Here is a 25,911-nt window from a genome sequence, read left to right on the forward strand (position 1 = left end):
TATTATTTGGATAAGATGTCAAGGGAAGGGTATGTTCAGCTAAACAAAGGGAGGAGGTTCTCTCAACAGCATTAAAGTATGGCAGCTGCTACATACCAGGATTTGCGAGTTGGGTCTCCAGTAGGCAGGGGCAATCTGGTCCGTCAGCCAAGAGGTCACAGCTTTCGTGGGTCCCAGGCTGAGCTCAGACACAGACTGTGCCATGAAATTCATCCCATCCAACAAGCGCTGAGCTGCATTGTTGTTGTCTTTCAGAAATCCATCCGTCTAGAACACAATAGGGATTTACATTAAAATGGAAAAAATGGAGAAGGAAATGTTTACTTCTCCTAAGCAGATGCTTCTTGGAGCAAATGCCCATCCACTGCTGCTATTAAACTGGAGAGCAACACCTAGAAGAATCACACTCCACTCTTTTTGGCGGGGTGGGGTGGGGAGGGAGGAGAGAGAAGGGTTGACAAGTTCAACCCAGCTCTTATTCCAAGGTAGGCCGAGCACCATTCAATGTACTGTGCGTGAAACTTTCCGAGGGACTTAAAAAACAAAAACTCCTGTCCTGTCTCATGTTGATATTGAATATTCCATGGCACTTTCTGTAAGAAGAGATTTGCTAAAGTGTCCCTGCTTCCACTGTTCAGCATATTGTGCAGCAGGTGGCTGGATTTCAGTGGGGAATGTATGCACTTTGGGATGAAAGCCACTATAAAAATGTAGAATAATTTTACTAATTAGAGATGGAAAAGACCAGTTAGGTTTTCTAGCTCATCTCTTTGGGGACCACTGCAACATGGCGATGTGTCCAATCCAGTTTTTAATGTTCACTTGGGCAAAACTTGGCTGCCTTTTGCCCTGAGGATGACCTTTCTGGAAAGGGGCTCCATATTTCAAGCGGCAGGGGCACCTGCCATAGTGAGAATCAGTCCATTTTTTCTGCCATTATGCAAGCAAGCAAGCAACAAACAACCAACCCACACTTCAAAAGCACCCCAACAACCAGACTTACTCCTGGCCAGACGTGTTCAATTTCTGTCCTAACTACTGTGTCCACAGGATCTTGGTTCCCAAACCAGTACTGTCGGCTGCGGTATACCACTCCACAGTTGGGGCACTCAATCACATACCTGCAGTGAGGAACAAGGAGAACTGTTACCTAACCAGAGATTGAAGGCCCAAAGGAGTTGGCAGAGGAAAGGAAAGGGAGAGCAGAAAGACTGCCTGCTCCTGCACTCACCCTGACCAGGCATACTTGGCAAGGCCCATCCAAGGGGAATCAGTAGAAGCAGATGTTTTTGGTACCACACTGACCTCCATCCCACGTTCGTAACAAGCCTGGAACATGAGTGTTTTATTAAAATAACATGTTTTGGAATCCCAGACATCAAGTCCCATGTGTCTGTCTGGTCATGAGTGGGTTTAAAGGCCTTATTTGGTGTGCGTGGAGATTGTTTGCTAAAGGATGGATCCCATGTGACGGATCCCATCATTGATAATGAAATTTTTGTCCACTATTTCCCAAATGATGTCATTTATCTAAACAACAATACAAATATGGCTGTGGGTGAAGTAACCCCCCAGGCTCCTACACGTGACCTTTGAGTTACATGCACTTCAAAAATAAATCAACTAACATTAGGGGTGGACAGAAGGAAATAGGGAGAGCAATAAAAGAACTTATACATTCAGTGTACAGAGACTGAAGGGCAACATCGAATGCTCAACCTATCCTGGTAAATAGCAGGAAAGCAGCCCTCAGTTATTCAGACAGCAAAAAATGCAAGCAGTATGTCAACTGGGCTGCCGTCAAACAGAACAAAACACTGTTAAAGATCAACTGGAATCTTGTTACTCAGTCAAGGCCAAAGGGCTGTTCGCATGAGTCTTCAACAGAGAAGAGGATCAAGACAACAGGCATGTGTGAGTAATACTCCTCATTCCCAGGCACAGGCGACACATGACTCCTGCCTTTGGGGAGGGTAAATGAGAGTGCACAAGTGCTCAGACTGTGGTCCCACTCCACCTCCTACTGAGGCCTTGCCCACGCTCCATCCCTGCTCCCTCTCTGCCCCTCCCCTGAGGTCTCGCCCACCCACTGCTCGCCTCTCTTGGGGGAGACCTCAGGGGAGGGGCACGAGCAGCAGGTGGAGTGGGGGTGGAACGTGGGCAGGGCAGAGAGGCAGAGCAGGAGCTTCTGGCAGTGGCTGTTTGGGGAGACAGCCTCCCCAAGCCTATTATATCCACCACCTATGTTCCCAAGGTGTGGGTTCCCCTCTTCTCCTTCTCCACGTACTGGACCCTGTCCTTAGGGCTCTGCTCACCTTGCAGGTGTAGACTCTGTTATCGTACTGATGGGAGTATCTGCAGCGGCTTTTGGCTTCATGAGGAACTCCTTCTTTTGCATGGTTCATGCTGTTCTTACAGCCACACCTGGAGTTCAAAAGCAAACAGTGAGCAGGCTAGAGAGTCACTGATACAGGACAGACCTCTGTATAAGGTCAGTTAAGTTGCCAGAACTAAACTAGGTTTTAGTCAATATCTTATATTTAATCCCAAAGCACTTTAAAAGCTGTACATCCAACAAAAATGTGCCATGGGCCACTGAAATGCAGCCACCATGGAGTGAGGTACAACACCGGTTTTACAGCAACATTATACAGCAATTTAGTGCTTGAAGTGAATAGGTGCTTCACAGGGAATCTAGATGGAACTAAGCATGTTTGGAATTTGGCCAAGACACCAGAGCTAACATCCCAGCTCTTACAAAGAGTGCTAGAGAATCTTTAATGACCACAAAAAACTGGGAACCTAGTTTTACATCTTATTTGATTGACAGGACTTCCAGCAGCACAGTCCTCCATGGCATCATGCTGACACAGCTCAGTACAGTATCAGAGGGGTGACTGCCAACTACTGAGTTACCAGCACCAGTTCCCGCACTACCTGGGCTTTCCTTAGAAGCCTTGCACTCAAGTTCTGACGCATCCGACTGGTTAGTATGCAAAATATCATCAGTCCCATGGAGTGTGGCTGCTAGTCACAGGCCAGAGGTCACAATCCAAGGCTGGGTGGATGTTTGATTTGGTGATGTTTATGTAATGAATATTGCAGAAAGTCTCACGTGGCAATTATTTTTGACATCACGGGATTTTTGTAGACCCCGCGTTTCACACTCTGCCCTTTGGCGGACTTGCACAGTTCTGAGATCACATGCTTATGAACACTACTTGGGAAGGGATGTGGGCAAAATTGCGACACTGCGGAAATTGCAGATTCCGCAATACTTCGGTTCCACCGCAGTTTTGACAGTGGGAGCCCCGCTGTGTACAGGGCTGAAAGTGGGAGCCCCAGGTGGCCAACAAGTGGCAGCCCCCGCTCTAAGCCCCGGGCAGCCAACAGCAGAAAATTGCGACAAAGTAATAACGGACTTTATTGCTGCAAATAATAAAGTCCATTATTATTTTTCTGCAATTTTCCATGGCTTGTCCACAACTCAGACTCCATTTTTTGACAATCATCCCACAATTCAAGTAGGGCCATAAAGATACATGAAAACAAGACCATATTGTCTAGCTGTGCCACAGACAGCAGCCCCCACAGTACATGCATTGAACTGCTTTTCAAGCAGTTCAAATGGGCTCCGATGTCAGGGGAAACATACAAATTCTGTATTCAGACTAAGGTGTTACCACACTGATGTCACTACCTGATGCTGATGATGCTTCTTTGGGGTACTTGTGACCTCACTATGAGAATACATTCTGATGCTGCAGACCTTGGCAGTACTGTCTCCCAGAGGGACGAGGGTGAGTTTCTTGCCTACTTACCCACAGCTGAGGCATACAGAAGAGCAGGTAAAATACTCATCCGGAAAGAAGGAGCTGTGAGCCATCTGGTCATCGGGGATCTCTCCACTGAACCGGTCGCTCAATGCCTGTCAGATAAGGTGAGAGAAATTGCTGAGGAACAACAAGCACATTGATTCACCAGGCCAGTGATAGCCTTCTGGAAAGGTACATGTCTTCACGGACATCCTGAGAGGCTTCTCATGGATACTTCATGGGTTCCTCTCTGGAAGAGGACCAGTTGGGATGTGTCGCTAATTGGCTACACTGACCAGGAAACCATATAAGTATGAGCTACAAAGGAAAAATATAATCTCCTCTCCCTTCCTTCTAACAACAAGATCAACAATCTTGCATGTGGCAGGCAGATGGACTGGATGATCTCCAGAGTTTTTTCCATCTCTAACTTCCATGATAGGGCAGAAAGGGTTGGAAGAAGAAGGTTACATAGACACAGAGAAAATAGCTGGATAAAAAGGGTTTTGTATTCCACAGCAAAGGAAACAGCACTTGCCCCTACATATTCAATACACTGTACAAGGTTTGAACTAGGTGACGGGTGACGTACATTAATTAGCATTAATTGTCATTTGTCTTTTTTTTTTTTTTTTTTAAATGAATTTAGCGATGGTGAAATAGTGCAAGTTTCCCTCATGGGGCCTCGTCAAAGTGCCTCAAGCCTATTCTGCAGGGACCACATATGTGGCAAAAAGGGAGCTTGCTCTCCACAGGCCAATTCAGTCCTTGGCTTTTCAGCTCAGACTGCAAACAAGCATGATACTTAGGGCCAGTTGTGATGGTAGCTCCTGTAATGGAGACACTTCTCCACTAGGACCTGGACTGAGGCCAAACACATTCCACACAAACCACTAAATGGCTCTCAAATGTTAGTGCCTTTTGATTATTACTGATGTGGGCTGGATGTGAGCTGGCAACCCTCTGGACAAAATGTTTGGGGAGGTGACAATAGTCCTTAAATACATGAGAAAAATAAAACACCACAGCACACATGCTGGGGGAATGGTGAAGAAATCCTCTCAAAAATTTTCTTCTTTCACTAAAAAAAAAAAACCAAACCAAACCAAACCAAAACAGACTCTTCCCACACACCTCCCCCATTAGATACTCAGAATCGTACACCCTCCCTGTGGAGCTCTGTTCCTGACCTTTATTGGTCCCAAGGGTCAAATCTTTATCTACAGAATTAAAAATAAGAAAATACTTTCTCTTGTAGGAAAACATTTGCTGCAAATCTGAGTCTAGCTGGCTACCAGATCCTGAATCTCAGTTACCCTCGCAACAACATGGATCTCTCCATTGTACCAAAATGGCTGACCTTTGTCTATCTTGTGCATTTATAATGTGCCCACCACTGCTAACACTGAGCTACAGGGTCTAACCCTAGTTCTTAAACCTTTCCTATAAATTATTTAAAAGCTACATTTAGTGTTTTAAAGAGGTAGAATAATGTTATTTTAAAGTTTCATTTGTAGAGGTTTTGAAACCTGAACTAAACATCACCTCCAATAGGCAACTCTGTCCATGTAATGTTTTCCTGGAGAGTCCATCAAAATAATACTGAAGAGCTGAACAAGTGACCTAAATATCTCACTACTACTTTAGAGTTACCATAGTCAGAGGCGGTGCTATACAAAAGCAGACTAAACAATTGCTTAGGACCCCAAGCAGCTTAAAGGGACCCCCATTCACTTTTTTTTTTTTATAAGAACTTGCCTGTTTTAGTACTGTGGGGAGGGAAGTCCTAAAAATATTCCTGCTTAGGGCTAGCACCAGCTCTGACCACCGTCTCTAATACAGTGTTGTATGTACAGACTTTTACGTATGGATCAATCTCTGCCAAGGAATCGATTCCTGATGATCCCTAGGGTGACTAAACACAAAGTAAAATAATAATGTAGTAATAATTAAAACTCGATTATTTTTACTTTGTGAGACATTTTGGAAAAGACAAGTACCATACTGTTTTGAAAAGCACTGTAAATCTGTCAAATTGTTTAAAGCAAGTCTTTCAGGGGGTGTTATGAAGGCCAAAAGTATAACTGGGCTTAAAAAAAAAATTGTTACAAGATCATGGAGGGTAAGTCTATCAATGGCTATTACTCAAGATGGTCAGGTACGCAACCCCATGCTCTGGGTGTCCCTAAACCTCTGCCTGCTAGAAGCTAGGACTAGACAACAGTGGATGGATCAATCGATAATTGCCCTTTTCTGTTCATTCCCTCTGAAGCGTCTGGCATTGGCCACTGTCGGAAGACATGATACTGGGCTAGATGGATCATTGTGCCGAGCCAGTATGGCCATTCTTACATTAAATGTTTAGTAGTGCTACTTCAGGAGGGGTGAAGCAGGTCAAGTTAAACTGTTCCTCCTTACGTAAGCTCCCTCTAGTCTCTTCCTTCCCATATGGTAGCTGCCATCCCAGTATCCCCTTGGCTTATAGAACTGCAAGCTCATCAAGAAGCTAGTAAAAAACAGTCTCCGGTGCCATCTTTCAGCTCACTAGGATCCTGGATTTCTCTCAGTTAGGCTTCAGACCAGAACAGGGCACAGAGACAGCACTTGTTTCTCTGGTGTACAATCATCTGCTGTCCATAGACAAGGGAAGACATCCATTCTCAGCTTGCTCTGACCTCTCTGTGGCCAGTCACAAAATAGTCCTGGCTCAAGTCCAAGAAGCTGCAGGGGTTAAACGCCTTGATTAAAATATCTCAGGTCCTTCTCAGACTGAGGCTAGAGGGCTGCCATAGGCAATGGTCCTTCCTCTTTGAAGCCTTCAGGAGCAGAATCTCACAAGAGTCAATCCTTTTCCATACAATTCAACATCTGTAGGAAGCCAGCGGCAGAGATGGTGAAACAACACAGACCGTAGTGCCAGCCCCACATGGATTATACCCAGTTCGTATGTCTCCTTTATGTCTAATGCAAACAGTACTGGCTCCCAGCTTTCCCAATGCCTACCTGAAATCAGCACCTGGATGAAGAGCAACTGGCTAAGTCTCAAACCAGAGAAGAATTGAGGCAATGCTGATAAGGAGAGGGAAGAGCTCTGAAGGACTTGTTATAGAGGAAACATCTCCCACTTTTGAGAACATCTGCTCTCAGATTGTTCAGTCAGACCACAGCCTTGGGGTCCTTTTGGACTCCTCAAAGCTACTGGATGGCTAAATAGCCATTGTGACAAAAAATGCCACACACACACCCCTTATTTATTTATTTTTTAAACCTGAGAGAGGCTCAAAGACTGCTCTCTACCCTATCAGATACAAACTTGGGCACGGTGATCCCCACATTTATGATCTCCAGACTTGATTATTGCAATTCATATCTAGTAATGAAGCGACAGACCCTAAAAAAACTCCAACTGGCACAAAATACAGCAGCCAGTCTGCTTAGTAACATAGGTCACTGTGAAAACTGCAGCCCAACATTCTTTTATCTGTACATACTGTCCACTGAATACAGAGTCTCATTCAAGGCATGTGTTCTGATATTCACAGTCCTCTCTGGGACTGGCCCTAACCCCCTGACAACTCACCTTTCTCTTCACAACTCTGACCTCCCATGACAGCTACATTCCCCTGGAGCAATGAAAATGTCCACCAACAGAAAGCAGTATCTGAGTTCAGGAGTCAGAATTTTCACAGAAGCCAGATCCAGACCATGGAACTCACTCCCTCAGGAAATAATAGTGGCCACAGAAATAACCATTTTCAGAAGTAGATGCAAAACTCTTTTCTTCAACTTACTGAGGGAGAACTAAATTCATCACAAGCATACATGCATAAAAAATAATCATGCTTTTTCTCCTCTATTGGGAGTGATTGTTATTCTTATTTTTTAAATACTTGGGAAGCCCTCAGGTATTATGGTGATAAGAGTCCTGTAAGGACATAGATATATTAGATAGGTCTTCAGTCTCTCTCTTCCACCTCTCCAGCTCCTTTCCATCAGCCCTCAAGTATGCTACTGTATCTAATCCTAACAATCCCTCCTCCCTTGATCTCACTTGCTTCTCCAGCTACTGCCGCATCTCCCTCCTTCCCTTTGCCTCCCAGCTCCTTGAGTATATGGTCTGTACCCAGTGGCAGTGCTTTTACTTCCTCACCTTTTAGATCCCTTACAATTAGAAAATAGGAACGGCCCTACTGGGTCAGACCGCTGGTCCATCTTAGCCCAGTATCTTGTCTTCTGATAGTGGCTAATGCGAGGTGCTTCAGAGGGAATGAACAGAACAGGCAATCAGTGAGTAATCCACCCCGTTGTCCATGCCCAGCTTCTGACAGTCAGGAGCTAGGGACACCCAAAGCATGGGGTTGTATCCCGGACCATTGTGGCTAATGGCCATTGATGGACCTATCCTCCATGAACTTATCTATCTTGAACCCGCTATAGTTTTGGTCTTCACAACATCCCCTGGCAAAGAGTTCCACAGGTTGACTGTGTTGTGTGAAGAAATACTTCCTTTTTTTTGTTTTAAACCTGCTGCCTCTTAATTTCATTGGATGACTCCTGGTTCTTGTGTTATGTGAAGGAATAAAAAAGACTTCTTTATTCACTTTCTCCAGCCCATTCATGATTTTATAGACCTCTACTTAGTCATCATCTTTTCCAAGCTGAATTCAGTTTCTACCCTTATCACTGCATGGATGCTGCTCTTAAGAAAGTTACTAATAACCTCCTCCTGGCCAGATCCATGAGCGTCTTTGTAAACATCCTCCATGAACTGTTTGTCACTTGCAATAAAGTCTTTCCTCCCCCAGTCAGTTTCCTCCCAGGTGTGGGTTTGAGATTTTGCTCTTCTGATGCTCCTTCAACCTTTCAATCTGATTTTTCAGGGGATCTCCATCAGATCTTCTTTATTCTCCTCCTCTCTTGCTGGCTTCCCCCAGGAGAGGTCCACCCAGCCCATTCAACCATTATATGTCTACATGAGATACACTGAAGATTTGCCTTTTCTCCAGATATCTGCAATTCTGCATTAGAGCTTTGTGTGGAACTTTATTAGGTTCATGATACTTGGGAATGCTTCACAGACATGAATAAGGACCCTGTGTGCCTCTCCCTAACCCCCTGGCGAGCCACACTCTGCAGCAAATTACTTACTTTCAGCGCTTTGAAGATAACCCCAGGTTGCCGGGGGGAACGGGTGGTATTGTTCTCAAGCTGCTGCTCCACAGCTCTCCTAAGTCCTGAGAAGTCCGTGGGGGGATTGTACGTCCTTGTTCCCTTGTAGTGGATTGAGCTGAAAGCTTCGGGGAAGCGGCTCAGTTTCCGGAAGCGATCCTGGATGAGTTTCTCAGGCATCTCAGAGGGGTGATCTATACCCATTCAAAAGCCGTAACAGGTATATTAACAACTGCTGGATTAGCATAATACTATTTAACAATCAGGCAGTGCTTTAACAATGCAAAGTGCTATATTCACATTCCTAACTACTCCTCACCACCCTTCTGTGATGCAGATAAACAAATATTCCACATTTTATCCATTGGAAAAATGAAACATTTTCAAAAGTGGCTTCTGATTTTGGATGCAGTGTTAGTCCCCTACAACTGAAGTTTAGAGATGCTTAGCATCCACAGCTAAAACAGAAATCAATGGGAATTATGAGTGGTCAGTATCTCTGAAAATCTGGATTTACTGATCTAAAGCTGGGCACCAAAAATTAGAGGCCAATTTGCAATATCAGACACTAAATAAACTAACTTTAAGTAAAGGTGTGTTAGAACTCAGCAGTTCTTGGCTCCAGGCCACACCATGACAGGCTCAGTGTTAGTACCTTCATTCCCACTACTCCTTAGATGGTCATTCTACATGCAGATTTTATGGCAGGAAAGGGAGTGTCTATGTCTACCCTCCCCTAAAAAACAGCAACACAGAATTAGCCATTTCAGGTCAGACCAACAGTCTCCCAACTCCTAGAACCTGCTTTCAGCAATGGCATATGGTGTATGGTTCAGAGGAAGGCAAATCCCTCGCCCTTTTTAAAAAAACCCACACATCCCATAATTGTCCCTCAAGCCGGACAACTGTGCATTGCCACATGTGGTGTGTGTTCGGGGGTGGATTCCCTTCTGAACGGCACCAATCCCCAGAATAAACAAGTCCATTTCATACCTCTTACCCATTTAGTTTTGTAAGTGGGATATGTTTTCATTTATTTTTGTGATAGGGTCCTCTGCATCCCAGTCATAATCTGAGGGTCCCCTACTTTCACTTGCCCTCGCTCAGTTATCCATCCTCATGGTCTAAAGCCACAGTCACTGTCCTAGGTTGAGGAGGATCAGAGGGGACTCCTTTCAAGACTAATCAATGTTGATCCTTAATTGGCTAACTAGGTAGCTACTCTGTGACATAAATCCCTCACTCCACCATCAGGGCATAGCATGCTGCCTCTGCAGACCCTCTGTCAGTCTAAAACGTGAGCAAGACCAGGATTCTAACCCAGATCTTCCACATGGCAGCCCAGAGCATTGACTATTAACCACAGGTCCAGCCCAATTAACAGATAACATTTAGCTATATTTTGATTCACTGTCTCTTTCTCTCTACTCACCGGAGCCCAGTAGCTTGGTGTACACAGTCTCATGGAAGATAATGACAGCAGGACCCAGAGTGGACAAGGGAACATCCAAACCACAGCGTGCTGTGGTTGCCTTCAGCTCTTTAGTGAAATGTTTCAGGTAGGCCTCTGAAGCATCCCCAAGGAATTTGAAGAGGTCATTGTGGAGTCTGTCAGCATGAGTACGGTAGATGACAAGGTCAGAGATGGCCAGGACCTTCAAAAGCAGCCGTGTTCTCTGGCTCACATTCACTGTGGCCCCAAGCAGACCTTCTGTGTCAATCACCACCACTTTGCGGACAGGATCATAGGCTGCCCACACACCAACTGTGCAGGATTCTTGGGCTGGAGATGTCTTAAAGACCTCACGACCATAGAAAAAAGTGTGGTTAAGGGTGTGCGACTTGCCATCCCCAGTATTCCCAAAGATGGACACCACCTTTAGGTGCTGCTCAGGCTTACAGTCCAGCTTCTTAATAAAGTCTTCTTCATTCATCACCTTCCAAAATAAAAAAATGACAACATTATATATGGGAAACTAGAAAAGACAACACTAAAAGCAGAGCTGGATTCAGGGCTCACAGGTTTTATGGGGATGAGCTGTTTTCCCCTTTATAAACCTTACAAACATAGAAGAGCCCCAGGCAAAATTTTCAAAAGCACCAAAGTGCCGTAGGAGCTTAAATCCCATTGACCTTTAATGGGACTCAGGCTTCTAAGTCATGTAGGTACTCCTGCCCTCCATCGTCAGTGGCCAAATGATACCTCCTCCATGTCCTATCACCAATTCTTCAAGCCAGTCCCTCCCCCCTCCCCCCAGTCATATATCCTACGGGATGGGTGCGGGGGGGGAAGTGAGATTTAGAATCCAGACTTCTGCACTGGATTAAAGCAATTTTTAAAGCAGTTGTTTTAAAATTTGCAAGACAGACATGATATGCCACCTTGTAATATATTTGAGTAGGCTTTCATTTATTTATTATTTTAACCACAAAAGTAAAAAAACAAAAAAACCAGAGCACCTGGCCTTCAATACATCTGGTTTCCTGGGCTTTCATTTGGATTAAATCAGACTTGTCATACTATTTAATGGTAAAGCATGGGGCACTTCTGTTCAAATAGCACAGCATTGGGGGGCCAGATAAAACAGATGTGTGCTAGACAAGGCAGGCTCACCCGAAACCCTAATTTAAATTGCAGAATAACAGTGCTTTAGAGTTCAAAGTTTTTGTCCCGCTCAAGGTCCGGTTATTGTAGTTTGCCAGGTGTGTTCACATGGGTACAAGGCCAACAGGTGGTTGTTCAAGACAATTTTAGATTTGGGTTTTGGGTGGGTTGGGTTTGTTCAAGACAAAGTCGGGGTTGGTCCTGCTTTGAGGAGGGGGTTGAACTAGAGGACCACCTGGAATCCCTTCCAACCCTAATCTTCTATGAGTCTATGAATTTGTGTCATAAGAAAAGCAAAATAAAAACACTGATTGAGAAGGATTCAATTCAGTTCATTCCCCTTGACTTCTCCCATTGAGTCCCCTTCAATAGCGAAGGGCACAGATTCCCCTTCTACTGGCCATTAATTTCTGGAGACTCCTTGGCCATTTCCAAGGGAAAGGGGTAGAAAAGATTTCTTCCCATATGCAACTTCTCTCACAAATGTTTCCCAAAATTCCCCTCCCTTGCAGGCCAATATGGTTTGAACATCTTGGAATACAAGATCCACAGAGATCAGGAGGCAACCAATGGATTCTTTGAATAGGTTTATTCTTAGATCACTGATTCAGGTTCTTAAGTCCCACCCTGCTATGGTGAAATCTGTGAGCAAGATCTAGACTGTACATTAAAATAAAGAGAGTCCACGTTCCAGGGAAAGGCTTGGAGCTGCATTCAGAAGGATAAATTATAGAGTATGAGACCAGGATAGTTACTCACTGGTTCAAAACAGTCAGGCAGCCTCACAACATGAGGGAAAGAAGGAAACCATCCAAAAGCACCTCTCAACTCCACATAAAGGGGGGATGAGATCAGGCTGTCCAGGGACAGAGTGGGAAATACAAGGGCACACCCAGTTTTTAACTGGGGGCAGGAGTGTGCCATTTTTTGACAGCTGTGATCACTAGCACACCCTAGGGGCTGTTTAAGGGACAGCTTCAAATTCCCAAGTATATTGTGATGGATTAAGGCTCAATGGAGGAGCCTAGCCCTTTAAAAATGTATCTGTTACATTTCTTATTCCAGCCCTTGTCTGAAGATGCTAATCTTTAAAGAAAAAAATAATCTGTCCGCCACGCCTCACTCTCTGTGCCCCAGAAGACAGCACTATTAGTGCTTGACTATTATGGCCTCAGCACGCCCTGGAGGCCAGAGGGCAACAGCTTTGTTCAAATAATTGCTTAACTATTGGCTGGGCAACCAATAGGTGGAGATATTTTAGAGGCCTTGGTTACATGGGGTCAAGGTGCCTGATGTGAGGTGTCTGGGTGGGGCAGTGTCGGCAGCATGGAGGAACTAAAGAGAGTCAGAGGAGGCTAGCTCCATATAGAGTTCCCAACAACGGCTTTGCAATTCATTGGGGGCCTGATCCTGGACCATACCTTCATTGAGCAGTGGTATTAATGGGATGTGAATTTGCACAGCGCCAATGGTTTTTACTGTTCAGCACTCACCCATCTAAAATTACCCCATGCCAGTGACCTAAGCGCTGAACTGCTTTACCTCTTTCCAAGGCACTGAATACACTTGGACATCCCTAAAGAATACAACTGGGAAATCCACCCACCAGCAACTGGCTTACTAACTTCCCCTCCCAGATTTGGTCTCTTTAGGCCAGCCAGTGACAGTTGTTAAGCTTCATCCCAATTGTGAGGACTGATGATATAGTACTTAAATGCTTTTTTTGTTTGTTTTGGAGTCCTAAAGAGGCACTGATCTGCCAGGGTGTGCCACAGCATCTCCTGGTGTTGATGCCAAGGCCTGGGCAGTGGCAGCCCAACTAACACAAACACAGCTGTGGAAATTTCTCATGAAGCCTAACGCCACACCTCTAATGTGACAATATCAGTGGACACGAGTGGGGATGGAACAAAACCACACCCATAAGTGACACTGCAAAAGTTGATTTCAGAGCAAGAACTGCACAGACCTTTCTAAAAAGCATGTCCTTTTCCTTAGCCCCTCAGTTTCCCTACCCATATTTCTCTTTCTCCATTCCTTTCATCATTTCTAACACTGGAGATTCATTTACAGCTTTATTATACTTCAAGATCATAACTGATAAACACAGACACCCTTCTACCTCTAATAAAGAGAGCTCTTATCTAACTCTCAATATCACAGGTTATAACCATGTTTAGTCTTCTTTTCTGTATAAATATTTATGATTATTTGCATTTGTATTAATAATTGTCATATACTTACATAAAAGCCCCTTCCTAATGTGCCCTTTTGATGACATCCCCTGAATGGGTTGTTAAATGGGTTTGTACCTGGGACCTTTGTCACTAAAAGCATGAAACTCTACCACTACAGTTAAAGGGATCACTTTTCTAACTGGCAGGAGTAGTAGACTCTTATCCTTCTGTGTGGACCAGCCACTAGTCTGGAACAAAGACCGAGGGTTCTAGTGTGATTCATGTTTGGCTTAGTTCTGAAACTCACTTGTCACTTGTAGAGGGAATTATATACTCAGAAATGTATTATACCTAATCTAAAAAACTGAGACTTGAGCACTAATAAAAGCAAAGCCATCAGGCAGTCAAGAGAACGGTTAGCGAAGGACATGCAACACAGACTGTCAAAAGACTTGAATGTTAACTTGTCTGGAAATTAAGTACATTGTTTTGAACTGTTACCCAATAAAGGGCCTGATCCAAAACCCAATGAAGTCAACACATATCTTTCCACTGATTTATGGGCCAGATAGACTGACGGGATCAGGGAGAAGGTAAAAATGAGCCTCCTGTCCATGAATTTCTTGGAACTGATCTCATTCAGTAATAATATATGTTAAGGTTCATGTACACAACCCATGAAATGAAAACATTCTCTATGACTGGCACCCAAACGACCTTAATTCTGACCCAGAGGTAAACCACTTACAGTGTCTACAAAGTCTAAATTAATCTTATCCATTTTTCACAGAACTTTCTCCTCTCAGAACTGTGCACAGGGCCTTTTACGTCTTACTCTTATTCGTGCAAAGTTTGTACATAGTCTGCCTTTTCATACAGCCATGCACAATTCACAAACTCAATAATGCTTTACATGATATTCAAGTAGTCTCGTATTGTTAGTCTTGAACTGAAGATTTTAATTATATTGGTTATGAATTGTACTGGCTGTAGCATTTTGAAATCCTACACTTTGAGTGGGTTCATTTTGGCAGGGCATGTCTGATGACTAAAACTTAAAAGTGTTGTCAATCTATAGTTTAGATGGCAAACATGTAAGTCGTCAAATCTATCAGTCAACAGACTCATTTGACAACCAATATACCACAGCATCCCCCACCCAACATTAACATTGCTTAAAAGTGTACATTTTTTTAAAAAATTCAGAAATCAATGGGAAAATAAAGGACAAGATTCCTGACAGTGTGTTCAAATGTGTGTCATATTTATGAATTTTCAAACATCTGTAATAAACCAATGTTCAGACATAGATAGCCAAAATAAATAAATGAATCGCAAAAGGACTTTTCATCTTGAAAAATCACAGATTTTTTTTTTTAAATTATGCAATACAAACCATTCTGTTCCTACACTTCTAAAAACCATTTTAAAAAATGATAATACCTACAAAAACTCACACCAATGGCTCTTTCAACTAAAGTCAGAGACAAAAAAAGTCAAACTAGGCTTTATAATGGAATAGCCATTGTAATTTTAACTGTGTGGTCTCAACCAGTGCCATAACAGTCAGCACTGAATTTCTGAAATGCAGAAGTCAGGCATTTTTCGGCAGCGAATCTCAGGGAGGGTTAAGCATTTAAATCACAGAAGTTGGAAATGGAAGAGACACAGTAAGGTAATCCAGTCCATCTCTCCCAATGCAGCACGACACCCTATGATATAATTGCTAATGTTTTGGCCAGTTCAGTTTTAAATTACGCAAATGATGGGGCTCCAGACAGGGCTGGGTTAAAGCCGAGGCGCTACAGACCCATGCCTAAAATGCCAGCTCCTGGAATCAGGCAATTAAATCAGCATCTCTCATCTTTCCTTGGGAAAAAAACCAAAGTCTAGCCCATATGGTTGTGAAGAAAAGTCTGAAAATATGAACTGAGTACAACAGATGGAACGATGTCTGCCTGGTTTTACAAACTGAGAGAACGGCTCAGGAGGTGTGAACCACTCCAGGCATCTCAGTGCTTTGGGCAACCCCAATAGCACCACCCCACAGAGGAACCTGTGCTAGGAGAAGAGTGCAGCAGGCCCACCCGCCAACTCCAATGCACCTCAGCTGCTGGGATAATTACTGGGGGGCACCATGCTGCTGACCCTACTCCTCCACAGGGGACTCCTGTTGGTATCCTTGCTGCTCGCCAGGGGAGGGAGGGGCAGTCCCTGCTGCCACTCCAGGGGAAAGGGACTATCTAGGAAGGGAGGGAGCCCTTTGCCATGCCACTCCAAGTGGAATGCAGGACCATGGAATGCAGATGGGATCACTGTGGGGTCCTATGTTGTGGTGCACCAACGGCCCCAGATTGCCCTAATTCAACCCTGTTTCCATCACTCCTTTCCAGATTTCAGAGACCAGAGACTCCATTTTGAGTAGGCAGTGTGACAAGTGGTCCAGCAGGATCAAAGCTGAGCATTAAAGTCTAAAAGGTAATCTGTAGTTTTGGTTTCCTGCTCAGTTTATCTAATATTTCTTCTCTCTTATAAGGAGATTTTTGCTCATGTGAAAAGTCTTTCAAAAAGAATTATGCAAAGTGGTTAATTTATAAATCTCAAGTATTCCTTGCTTATAATTAAATCTAATTTTTCATAGTGAATTAGACCCTGATCCTGCAAACACTTCTGCACATGTTTAATTTTATAGTACTCTTGAGTAATCTCATAGACTTCAGTGGGACTAATCGGGGTACTAAAGATAGATAACCAAGGCCTTATACAGTAATAGGCCCTAATTCGGAGAGACAAAGCCCAGGCAGTAGTGAGGGAAGTGAACAAAATCGACTTTGTCCCCCTAGAATTCTAGATGTGGCCCCGACAGCTGCATATGGGCCACTCACTGTTAGCCCTGAATAGTCAGAGCACAGAGAAGAGTCAGAGTCACACCCCTTCCCATCATTAACTCTCCCCTTGTGCTGGGGGCTACAAGGTGTTGCATAGGAATGTTTCACCAGGGAAGCCCCTTTACACTAAGGGGTATTTCCTAAAAGGGGGCACTGCACCCTCTTTTTGCTACTGGAATGGTGTAAAGGGACCACAGCAGGAGAGAGAATCAGGGTCATTTTTATTCTTAGAATGAAAATTCTTCAGTGCAGAGACAGTGTCTTCATGCATGTTTGTACAGGTCCTAGCACAATGGGATCGTGATTGGCACCTCTGGGCATTACTGCAATATCAGTATTATTATTTAACATTATTATGGAAAGCTAGAGGTTGTCCATATCTGGAAGATGAGACTGTTGGGCTCCCCCTTTTTAAAACAAAAACAAAAAAACACTTTGGGCAAGCAATGGAGACTGTGAATCCAATTTCAAAGATCTTAAGGCAGACCAGGCACATTATGGGAAAAAACTGTAAAGAGGCCTGATTACCCTGCCGCAGCCCCAAGACAGGATGGTGGTTGGGAACCAAACAATTACCAGGTAAGCTACCTCCATAAGGGGCAGCTGGGTGGTCTGAAACTGCTAACAAGATTCTAACAGCAATGTAGATAGCCTCATAACTGATCCACAAGGTAGAGTACTCTTTACTTTGTGCTAACCAGAGAACAATGAACACTTCTGAGTAAATGACCTCTGCTCGAAGAAGACTCCAACCTGATTATTTTTTTGTCCTTTGGCTATTCACACAGCTGACAAGAATGGAGCAGGAATCCTAATAATAATAATACTTTGCACTCATAGTATTCTGAGGCCCTCTCAGACGTTAATTTGACCTCCCAATACGGTGTGAGGAAAACAGGTATTATCCCCCCCCCATTTTACAGAGGCCTTGTCTACACTACCAAGGTGAGTCGACCTGTGTTAGGTCAACTAGCAGCCACCGCATTAATTACAACTGTGGCTGATGTCCACACTGCCCTCCTTGGGTCAGTGGTGCACGTCTTCACCAGGAGTGCTTCCACCTAAGAGGGGCAGGGTGCGAAGCTGAGAGCCCAGGCTCCCTTGACGGCTCCCTGCCAGAGCGGCTGCCCCACAGGCTCCCTGTTCCCCACTAGGAACCCACCCCAGCTTCTTCCCTCCCCTTGCCCGGCCGGGAGAAGCTGCCAAGGGGTTTTCACCCATCAGCTGCCCCAGCTTCTCCCCAGAGGGGAGCAGATGGAGAAGCCACCTGGGGCTTCTCTCCTCCCCGCTCTGGGAGCGGAGTCCAACCACTCAGCTCTCCAGGGAAGCAGGGTGCAGCTGGGCTCTAGCTGCCTGCTTTTCTGGTCTGCTGGAGCCCTGAAATTGACATGAATGCCAGCCAACAGCCAATGTAAGGAACGCAGCATCTACACTGCCACTGCATCGACATAGTAAAACCACCTCAACGAGAGGTGTAGGGTTTATGTCGGCATAGCAGGGGAGTTATATGGGTGGGAGGAACATTTCAGTGTGTGCACCTCCATTTTTGTCAACATAACTATGTAATGTAGACCAGCCCAAATAGGACAGGGAGACACAGACAAGTGAAATGACTTGCCCAATGGACAGTAGTAGCAGAGCCAGGAATAGCACCCAGGGGTCCTGACTCTTAGCCATCTTCTCTAACTACTAGACAAGACTCCCTCCATACTAAAGAAGTTGATGATGTAGAAGCACCTTATGCCAGGGCCTTTGTGTGGGGTTGTATTTAAAGAATTTTTTCTATATGCTGCATCCTAAACACTCTCTTAATCTAGTCCTCCACTAGCCCAGTGGGAAACTGTGAAATAGGACTGGGGGGGGAGGGAGGAGTCAAGATCTCCTTAGGAGGAATTTGGCAGTTCCAGTTTCATGTGACCAGCAAGCCACTCAGCCAACATCACTGGTGAGGAAAAAGCAATGGGAATCACTGCGCTCCAAGTGCTGCTTCTGTACCAGACCGTGAGGCTATATCCACACAGCAATGTAAGCCTAGGGTTGGTGGGACTTGTGTCAGGGCACCCTGGGCTTGAGTACGCTGCATTTTAAACCTAGATTAAGGATTTTCTGACTCTTGTTCGAACCTAGGGCTTTGGCATCCACACTGCAGTGCACAGACACAAATCAAAATGACCCTTTCCCCGAGCACCTGGAGTCCCACCACACGTTGACGCTCCAGTGCTACAAATGTGCTGTAGCATGGGAAACTCTACTGCCCGGCCTGTTTTCTAACTGTGATGGTGCTATTGATGGGACTCAGGTGCCCATTAGGAGCACAAGTACATAGGCAGCATAATTAGCTCCTTTGGTGGCTGTTTCAGTAGAATGAACAGCCACCTAATCTGAGAACTGGACTCTCCACCTCTAGGCTGAATGACACTGGCAAGGCAATGCCGGTGTGCACCCTTCTGAGGATCAGTAGGACGTCCGTCTCCAGGGCTGCCAAACTATTAAAAATGAAACTTTGCAATTCTTCATTTTTAAAATGGGCTGTTCGAGGTAGGTGGTTTTGGTTGCTTGGGTGTTTTTATTTATTTTTGTCTGTGAAGTGCGTCCTCAGGGGTTGGGGTGCAGTGTGCTCTAGCACCCCTCGGGAGCCTTTATCCCTGCCCCCACTCACTGACCTCACCACTGCATGATGCCTGTGTGCCCCTGCCAGCAAAGCCCTAGGGAAGGCAGAGGGGGAGAGTGGAGCAGTGATCAAGCTGCTGCCCTGCAGGGAGAGCAAGCAGCTGGGGCATTGATGGTCATCCTCCTCCAACCATGCTGAGTCAGGAGCTCTGCTGCTTCCCCTCCCGGCCACTTAGTCCCAAGCTCCACTCTCTGGCCCCACTGCCGTCCCTGGGGCTGTGTGTGCTGGGGGGTCTGGGCTCTGTGCACCAGAATCTGGCTGTGCTCTTGTGACCAGGAAGCAGCTCTCTTTGCAAAAAGCTTCTTCTGATTGGTCTCCAGTGAAAACCCTCCAGGCTCTCTGATACTGCGCTGGCAGACTGGTGTTCAGCAGACAGTGGGTTAACACTAACCTGAGCTGTTGCTATTTGCAAAGGGATGCTTGGCTTCCATTTACAACAGAGTACAATAAACTGCACCACACACTACTGGCATAGAAAAAAGTTGCCCCAAGGAACTCTGGGATATATCTGGAGGACTTCTGTGACCCGAGTCAAACCAGGGCCACGGGCACACAGGAAAGGAATAGGGCTCAAACCCTACGTCCCAGTTTAATGTGAGCTCAGACCCTCCAGCCCTATGGGATCCTGGAACCCTAGGTCCGAGCGCTAGGTTAGCACAATTGGTGTGGACACAAAGAGGGTGAGGAGATTATCAGACTCGCCCCCCCCTTTTGGCTTCTCTTCAAGTCTCTATTTCTCTCTGTCTGTCTGCCTGTCTTCTGCTCCCATTGGTGCCGGTAGCAGAGAGGAACCCTATAAAGATCCCTTTGGTAAGCATGGGGAGGGGCAAAGAAGGGAAGGCACCAGCATATCTGACAATAATCCTAGTTTAGATAGGTTTTGAAAAACCATCCTGGGACTAAGGGGCAAGCAACTGCTAAACTGCCTACTACCTGCTTCTCAGAGCTGTGCCTAGTTCAACGAGAGGGCAGAAGTGTGACCACATGCATGCAGTGGTGAGCAGCAGGAAGCAGGAAAAGGAACCTACACATGCTCACTGCAGGCAAGAAGAAGCCAGGTGCCTAGAGCAGTGTTTCTCAACTGGGGTTCCGCGGGAACACTGTTAGGGTTCCGCAAGCAGCTGTTCTCCGTGCCACCGAAAAAGGGAAGATGTCCCGGATTTTTCAGCGGAGGCTATCAAGTGTAAGTGTAATTTAATTGAGAAATGCTGACCTAGTTGTTTGTATATAATTTGCTTATTTCAACATTTTTTTGGCCCCATATGTAAAAATACTGTTAAGAGTTTGGGGGGTTCCGCAATTATTTATCGAGTTCAAAAGGGTTCCGTGGCCAAATTTAATTGAGAAACACTGGCCTAGAGGAAAGGCACAAGCAAGCAAGCCATAAGAAAAGTCATGATACAATGCTTTCCAATGATGATATTTCAAATCAGCCAGGAGTCAGGCTGGAGACCACTGGCAGGGTTGTGTATTCTCCTGAGTTGTGTGCGACTCCTCTCATGTTTCTAAGAAAAAAAAGTTTCCTAATGTTTTCCAAAATGCTCACAGACCTGGTTGTCGGGGGGAGGGGTGGGAGCTGCTTTATGGGAGAATGGTACCTAGCAACACTTTTCAGTTGCTAGCATCCTTTGTACTGGAAGAACAGAAAGCCAACCAAGTGAGGGAGAGGGAACTGGAAAAGGAATAGGAGAGAGATGAGGAAGGGGGGGGGGGGGGGGGGGGGGGAAGGAAGAATGACAGAGAACGGGGACATTCATAGAGGCTGGGGAAACAAATTCACAATGATACATAGGAAAGAAAAGCTACCTAAACAGAAAGAGGAGGAAGAGAGAGAGAGAGAAGAAAACAGGTGAGATTCAACAGCAATGGATGCCAGGGACATGGAAGCCACAGTTTCAGACCATGGAGACAAGAGGCTCCACGCTCTAAAAGTTGGGAACCTCTGTGTGAGCCCTGTGTCTGATCAGTGCTACAGCTCTGCCGCAGACTTTCAAAAAGAAGCAAAGGCGCCTGCCCGTGACACTTAAAGCTGCAGGAAAGCAGGGCGCAGTCCTGCAGAAAGGTCAGGCTGACAGTATCATCAAAATATTCCCACATCAGCAGACATGAGGAAGGTGTTACAGAAACTGGGAACATTTGCCATACAAATGCTTCTCTACACACAGAGGCAGGCAGTAAAACACAGATGAGATCTTCTGTAAGGACAGAAGCCATTTTGTTAGCTTGCTTTTTTGGGTTGCTAAGGATTCCCTCTTCAGGGAAATGTGTTCCATGACTTTCTATTCTCTTGACTCTGACCTGTCCCAAGCCAGCAAATAATAAAGGGAACCCCCAGTATTTTCTGGACTATTCAGGGAGAGAAGTAGCTAAGCAATGCTCCTTAAAGCAGCTTTCCACCATCCAGTGGATGCAACTTTTAAATTGGGGAGAGCATGGGGTGCTCTGCTGTTGGGATCCAATTACCCAACAGATGCATAAAATGACTGACCAGATCATCTTTAATGGACCATCCTTGGGCCAAGCAAAGGACTGTGGGTTCCTTTCTATCCTACATGTTCAACAGTCATCAAGAGCATCTAAACTGTCTTTAGTCTTTCCACAGAACCATATGTATATCCTGTGCAGTGTTCGGCAGGAAGAAACTTAATTCCATACTCTGAGCAACAGGTTGACGAGAGGTGTCTCACTGCAGGGGTTACAGAGAAACTCAAGCATGGGGCTGGACTCAGGAGGTGAAGAGGGTTGCTCTATTAACAAGGCAAGGAAACTATTAAACTGGAGAGGGGGAAGGCTGGTTGCTGTGGGAGTTTCAGTTCAGAGAACCAACAATAAGTGGTCCCTCCTTTCTCCTTTATGAGTGTGGCTTACAGGAACCAATGCCCTTCTAACTCGAGTGGCAGGAAGCTTTCTTCCTCTCTTGGTTGAGAAACTCTGGCAACAACAAAGCTTTTATCCTTGCCCCACTTTGACTAAACACAAGAGTCCTAACGGTCTCTTATGACTGCTGCTCTAGATGCATAAGTCAGTCACCTCATGCTATAGAAGGCAGAATGACATGATCAACCATGTCATGACCAGCTGGGGCCCAGGAAGCTGCTTACTCTACATAAGGGAATGTATAGTGTACACTACATAATTATAATCTTGGACAAACTGATATTATTCCACCTGCTACTGATGGTAAGACTACACCAAAGGACTGAATTCATACCCTGTGGTAAGAACCGTGTATTAAATCTCATCTCTGTGATTCTTAGATGAAAGCCACTATAAAAGGAAAGACAAAAAGCTTAGCAAGGCTAGCCTATTATTTGCAGGAACCTTACTCCTGGCCCAGAACCCCATTGTGCTAAGTACTGGATAAATACACAACAAGAAGAGAGATTATATACTTAGTACCTGCCCAAGGGAGTTTAAGACAAGACGTAACAGATGGATATAGATAGTGATGTACAAAGAAACAAGATGACAATATTGGTCAGCATGATACACAGTGATCTCAGCATATCACCAGCAGTGTAACCATTGCCAAGTTTTTTGTAGGCATCATGGCAAAGGAGAGTTTTGAGAATAATGAGTGAATTCTGAGGATGTTTATAGGGAGCTTCTCCCAAGCATGAAGGGCAGCATGGGAGAAAGCACAAAATTACTGTCTTGAAAATGTACCAGGTGAGTGATGGAGACTGGAATCAGAGGTGGTGATGGGCTGATCAGAGTTGGGAGCAAGCTCTATCATCTCTCACTATGTAGAGAAGGTGGGGAAATACTCTGAAGGGCCTTAAAAATAGTTTGTTTTATGCAATAGAGAAGCAGGAGCCAATGGAAAGGTTCAAAAACAGGGGGTGACAGACAGAGTGACAGGCCAGGAAAATGACCTTTCCAGCAGCATTCAATATGGATATGAGCAGGGCGAGACCGAGTTTGTCCAGACCAGAGAAAAGGATGTTGCAGTAATCAAGAAGCAAGATGAGCATTTTTAGTTGCGTGGATGGCTAAGAGAGGCCATATCTTAGAAATGTTATGCAGAAAGACACTGTAAGATTTAGATGTAGCCTTTATGAGCCTGAATCAAAGACGACTCCCAGGTTATGGGTAGGATAGTGGTGGTATCCATAGTGATCAAGAAAAGAGGTTGTCTCCCCTCCTCATAAACCCTTCCCACTAAGCGCTCTTTTAGCCATAAAGAGGTTGAGCTGAATGCTAGATATCCATGACGGGATGTAAGAGACAGGCTGAGATTTTAGTTTGGGCATGAGATGACAGGACTGGACTAGAGAGGTAGGACTGTGAACTGTCAACATAGAGATGTTAGTTGAATTTGTGTTTGTGGAAAAGAATACCCAGAGATAAGGTGCAGGGGGAGAAAAGAAAGGGACCAAAGACGGAGCTCTATGGAACCCCCACAGAAAGCTGGAGGGAGGGATGAGGCGGATCTGCTGAAGAAGTGGTTAGAGTAGGAGGAGAACCAGGAGAGGACAGTCTCAGAAGCCAAGTGTAGACTAGATTTCAAGAACATGCCCAACTGTGTCAAAGGCAGCTGATAGATCAAGGAGGAGGGAGGAGGAGAATAGAGTACTGTTTATGAACTTTGGGTAGGAAAATATCATTAGAGACTTTGGCAAGAGCAGTTTCAGTGCTGAAACTTCAGGGGCGGAAGCTAGATGGGGGAGGATCTTGGATGGAATTTGAGAAGAGGAATTCTACACAGGGATTATAAACAGCATGCTCAGTGAGCTTAGAAATGAAAGGGAGAGGGGACAATAGTTGGAGGCAGGTGGGGTCAAGATTTTTTTTAAATGGGAGAGGCTACAGCATGCTTATATTGTGAGCGGAAAGAGCAACAGGAGAGTGAGTGGTTGAGGAGAAGAATAATGGAGAAGATGAGTGGGCATGAAGGAGATAAGGAGATGTGGTCACTGGGGAAAGAGAAGGAATTACAGGAGAGCCACTGAGAAACTTCTGCATCTGATGGGAGGAGGAGAGAGTTGTAGGAGGGGATGGGGGACATGGCATATTTTGTCAATTTTCTCTTGGAAGAAATCAGAGATCCAATGTGGAGAGAAAAGTAGATGCAGGAGGAGAGGAGGGTTTGAGTCACAGGCAGTGAAAAGGCAGCTGGGATTGAGGGTCTGGGATTCAATTAAGTTGGAGAAATAGAGTTGTTTAGCTAGGAAAATGGCTGAACTAAAGGAGGAGAACACAAATATGAAGTGAAGGAAATCAGTCTGGTCACAGATTTCTGCAAGAGATGTTCTGGAGCAGAGAGCAGAAGCAGAGGAAATAGATGTTGGAAGTGAGCCAGGGTGAAGGCTGGCAGGGTGGACCTTGCAATGCGAAAGAGGGGAAAGAGTGTCAGGCGTGGAGGACATTGAAGCACAGAGCAAATCCACAACCATATTAATGTAAGGGAAGGAAGGGAGGAGAAGGCTAAGAGCAGACGAGAAGTCATTGCTGATGGATCGGAAGTCATGGAAAGGTAAAGTGACAGGATGTGTGGGGAGGCAATGCTGAAAGAGACCAAGTGATGGCTGGAGAGGTGGAACTCTGCAGCAGGGCTCAGAGAAAGAGCAGTGCTTGGTGAAGACCAAGTCAATGAACTTTTGGAGAGTTGACCCCAGGCTGCAGGTTGAATGAAAAGACCTGGGCGAGGAAACATGCAACTAAGGAGTCAGGTGGATCATCAACATGGAACTGAAGACGCCGAGGTTGAGTGTTGTTGATTGTGAGGAGCCAGGAATCAAAATTGGAGAGGAAGGGTTGGGTGGACAATAGATGACAGTAACATGAAGGGGGAGAGGAAAAAAGAGTCACATGCAGGGCTGTTCGAAAGAGGAGAAAAAGTGGGAAGGGGAGGAGGGAGAAGTTAGAAGCAGCAGGAATGGGAAAGGAGAAGCTCAACACCCACCACAGTCTGATCAAGGGTGGGGAGTGTGAGAGAAGGAGAGACCTCTGAAAGAGAGCAGCTAAAGAGGTAGTGTCAGATGCAGGGATTCAGGTCTCAGTGAAAGGAAGGTATGAGGTGGTCATGGATGACTGGAACACCCACTCCATCTCCAAAAGGATCACAGAGACAGCTAGACAAAGAGAGGGGGATGGGTGGGAAGCTAGGAATGGGTGTCATGAGTGGGGTGGAGGTAGAGAGGGTGAGGACAGAAGAAGAGTCAGGGTTGGGGCAAATGTCACCAGAGATGAGGAGAATAAGGCAGCAGAGGAAGTGGGATATGGGATCTGGATTTGTGCTGGTGGGAGGATGGGCAGATTGGGATGGATAGGGGAAGAGGAGCCATTAGAACTGGTAGGAACTATAGAGGAGTGAGGGTAACACAGATGGGCAAATGGAGCCAGGGTGAGGGAGATGTATGGCTGCAATGATACAGATGAGGGGTGTAGTGAGAGCTATGGGGGAGTAGCAGACCAATAACATTACAAACAGTGTGAAAAATACAGTGAAAGTATGCTTGTATAGCAAGACACCTGCTAGGCAGCTAGAATGCATTGGCCAAGGGAGGAAGCAGCATGGACAATACTCAGAGCTGCTTTGGTTGCAGTGGGTAGGGAGGAAGGATGGTTCTGTGAGTAAGTTACT

General features: G+C 45.4%; 1 protein-coding gene across 2 annotated transcripts in view; it reads right to left on the reverse strand.

The window, feature by feature from the left end:
- The window catches only part of ZFYVE1 (zinc finger FYVE-type containing 1), a 36,485-nt gene that overhangs the window by 5,905 nt on the left and 4,669 nt on the right, over positions 1 to 25,911 (reverse strand). For both annotated transcript variants that reach the window (XM_067557854.1, XM_067557855.1), the window contains exons 2-8: positions 10,417 to 10,921; positions 8,964 to 9,178; positions 3,822 to 3,928; positions 2,316 to 2,424; positions 1,232 to 1,329; positions 1,004 to 1,121; positions 97 to 267 (exon numbers count right to left, since the gene is read on the reverse strand). In XM_067557854.1, the coding sequence (XP_067413955.1) occupies positions 97 to 267; positions 1,004 to 1,121; positions 1,232 to 1,329; positions 2,316 to 2,424; positions 3,822 to 3,928; positions 8,964 to 9,178; positions 10,417 to 10,921 (1,323 nt within the window). The remainder of the gene's footprint in view (positions 1 to 96; positions 268 to 1,003; positions 1,122 to 1,231; positions 1,330 to 2,315; positions 2,425 to 3,821; positions 3,929 to 8,963; positions 9,179 to 10,416; positions 10,922 to 25,911) is intronic.

This window comes from Emydura macquarii, unplaced genomic scaffold, assembly GCF_026122565.2.
Source record: "Emydura macquarii macquarii isolate MOO-44397 ecotype Brisbane River unplaced genomic scaffold, CSIRO-AGI_Emac_v2 contig_1876, whole genome shotgun sequence".
Classification (NCBI taxonomy): Eukaryota; Metazoa; Chordata; order Testudines; family Chelidae; genus Emydura; species Emydura macquarii.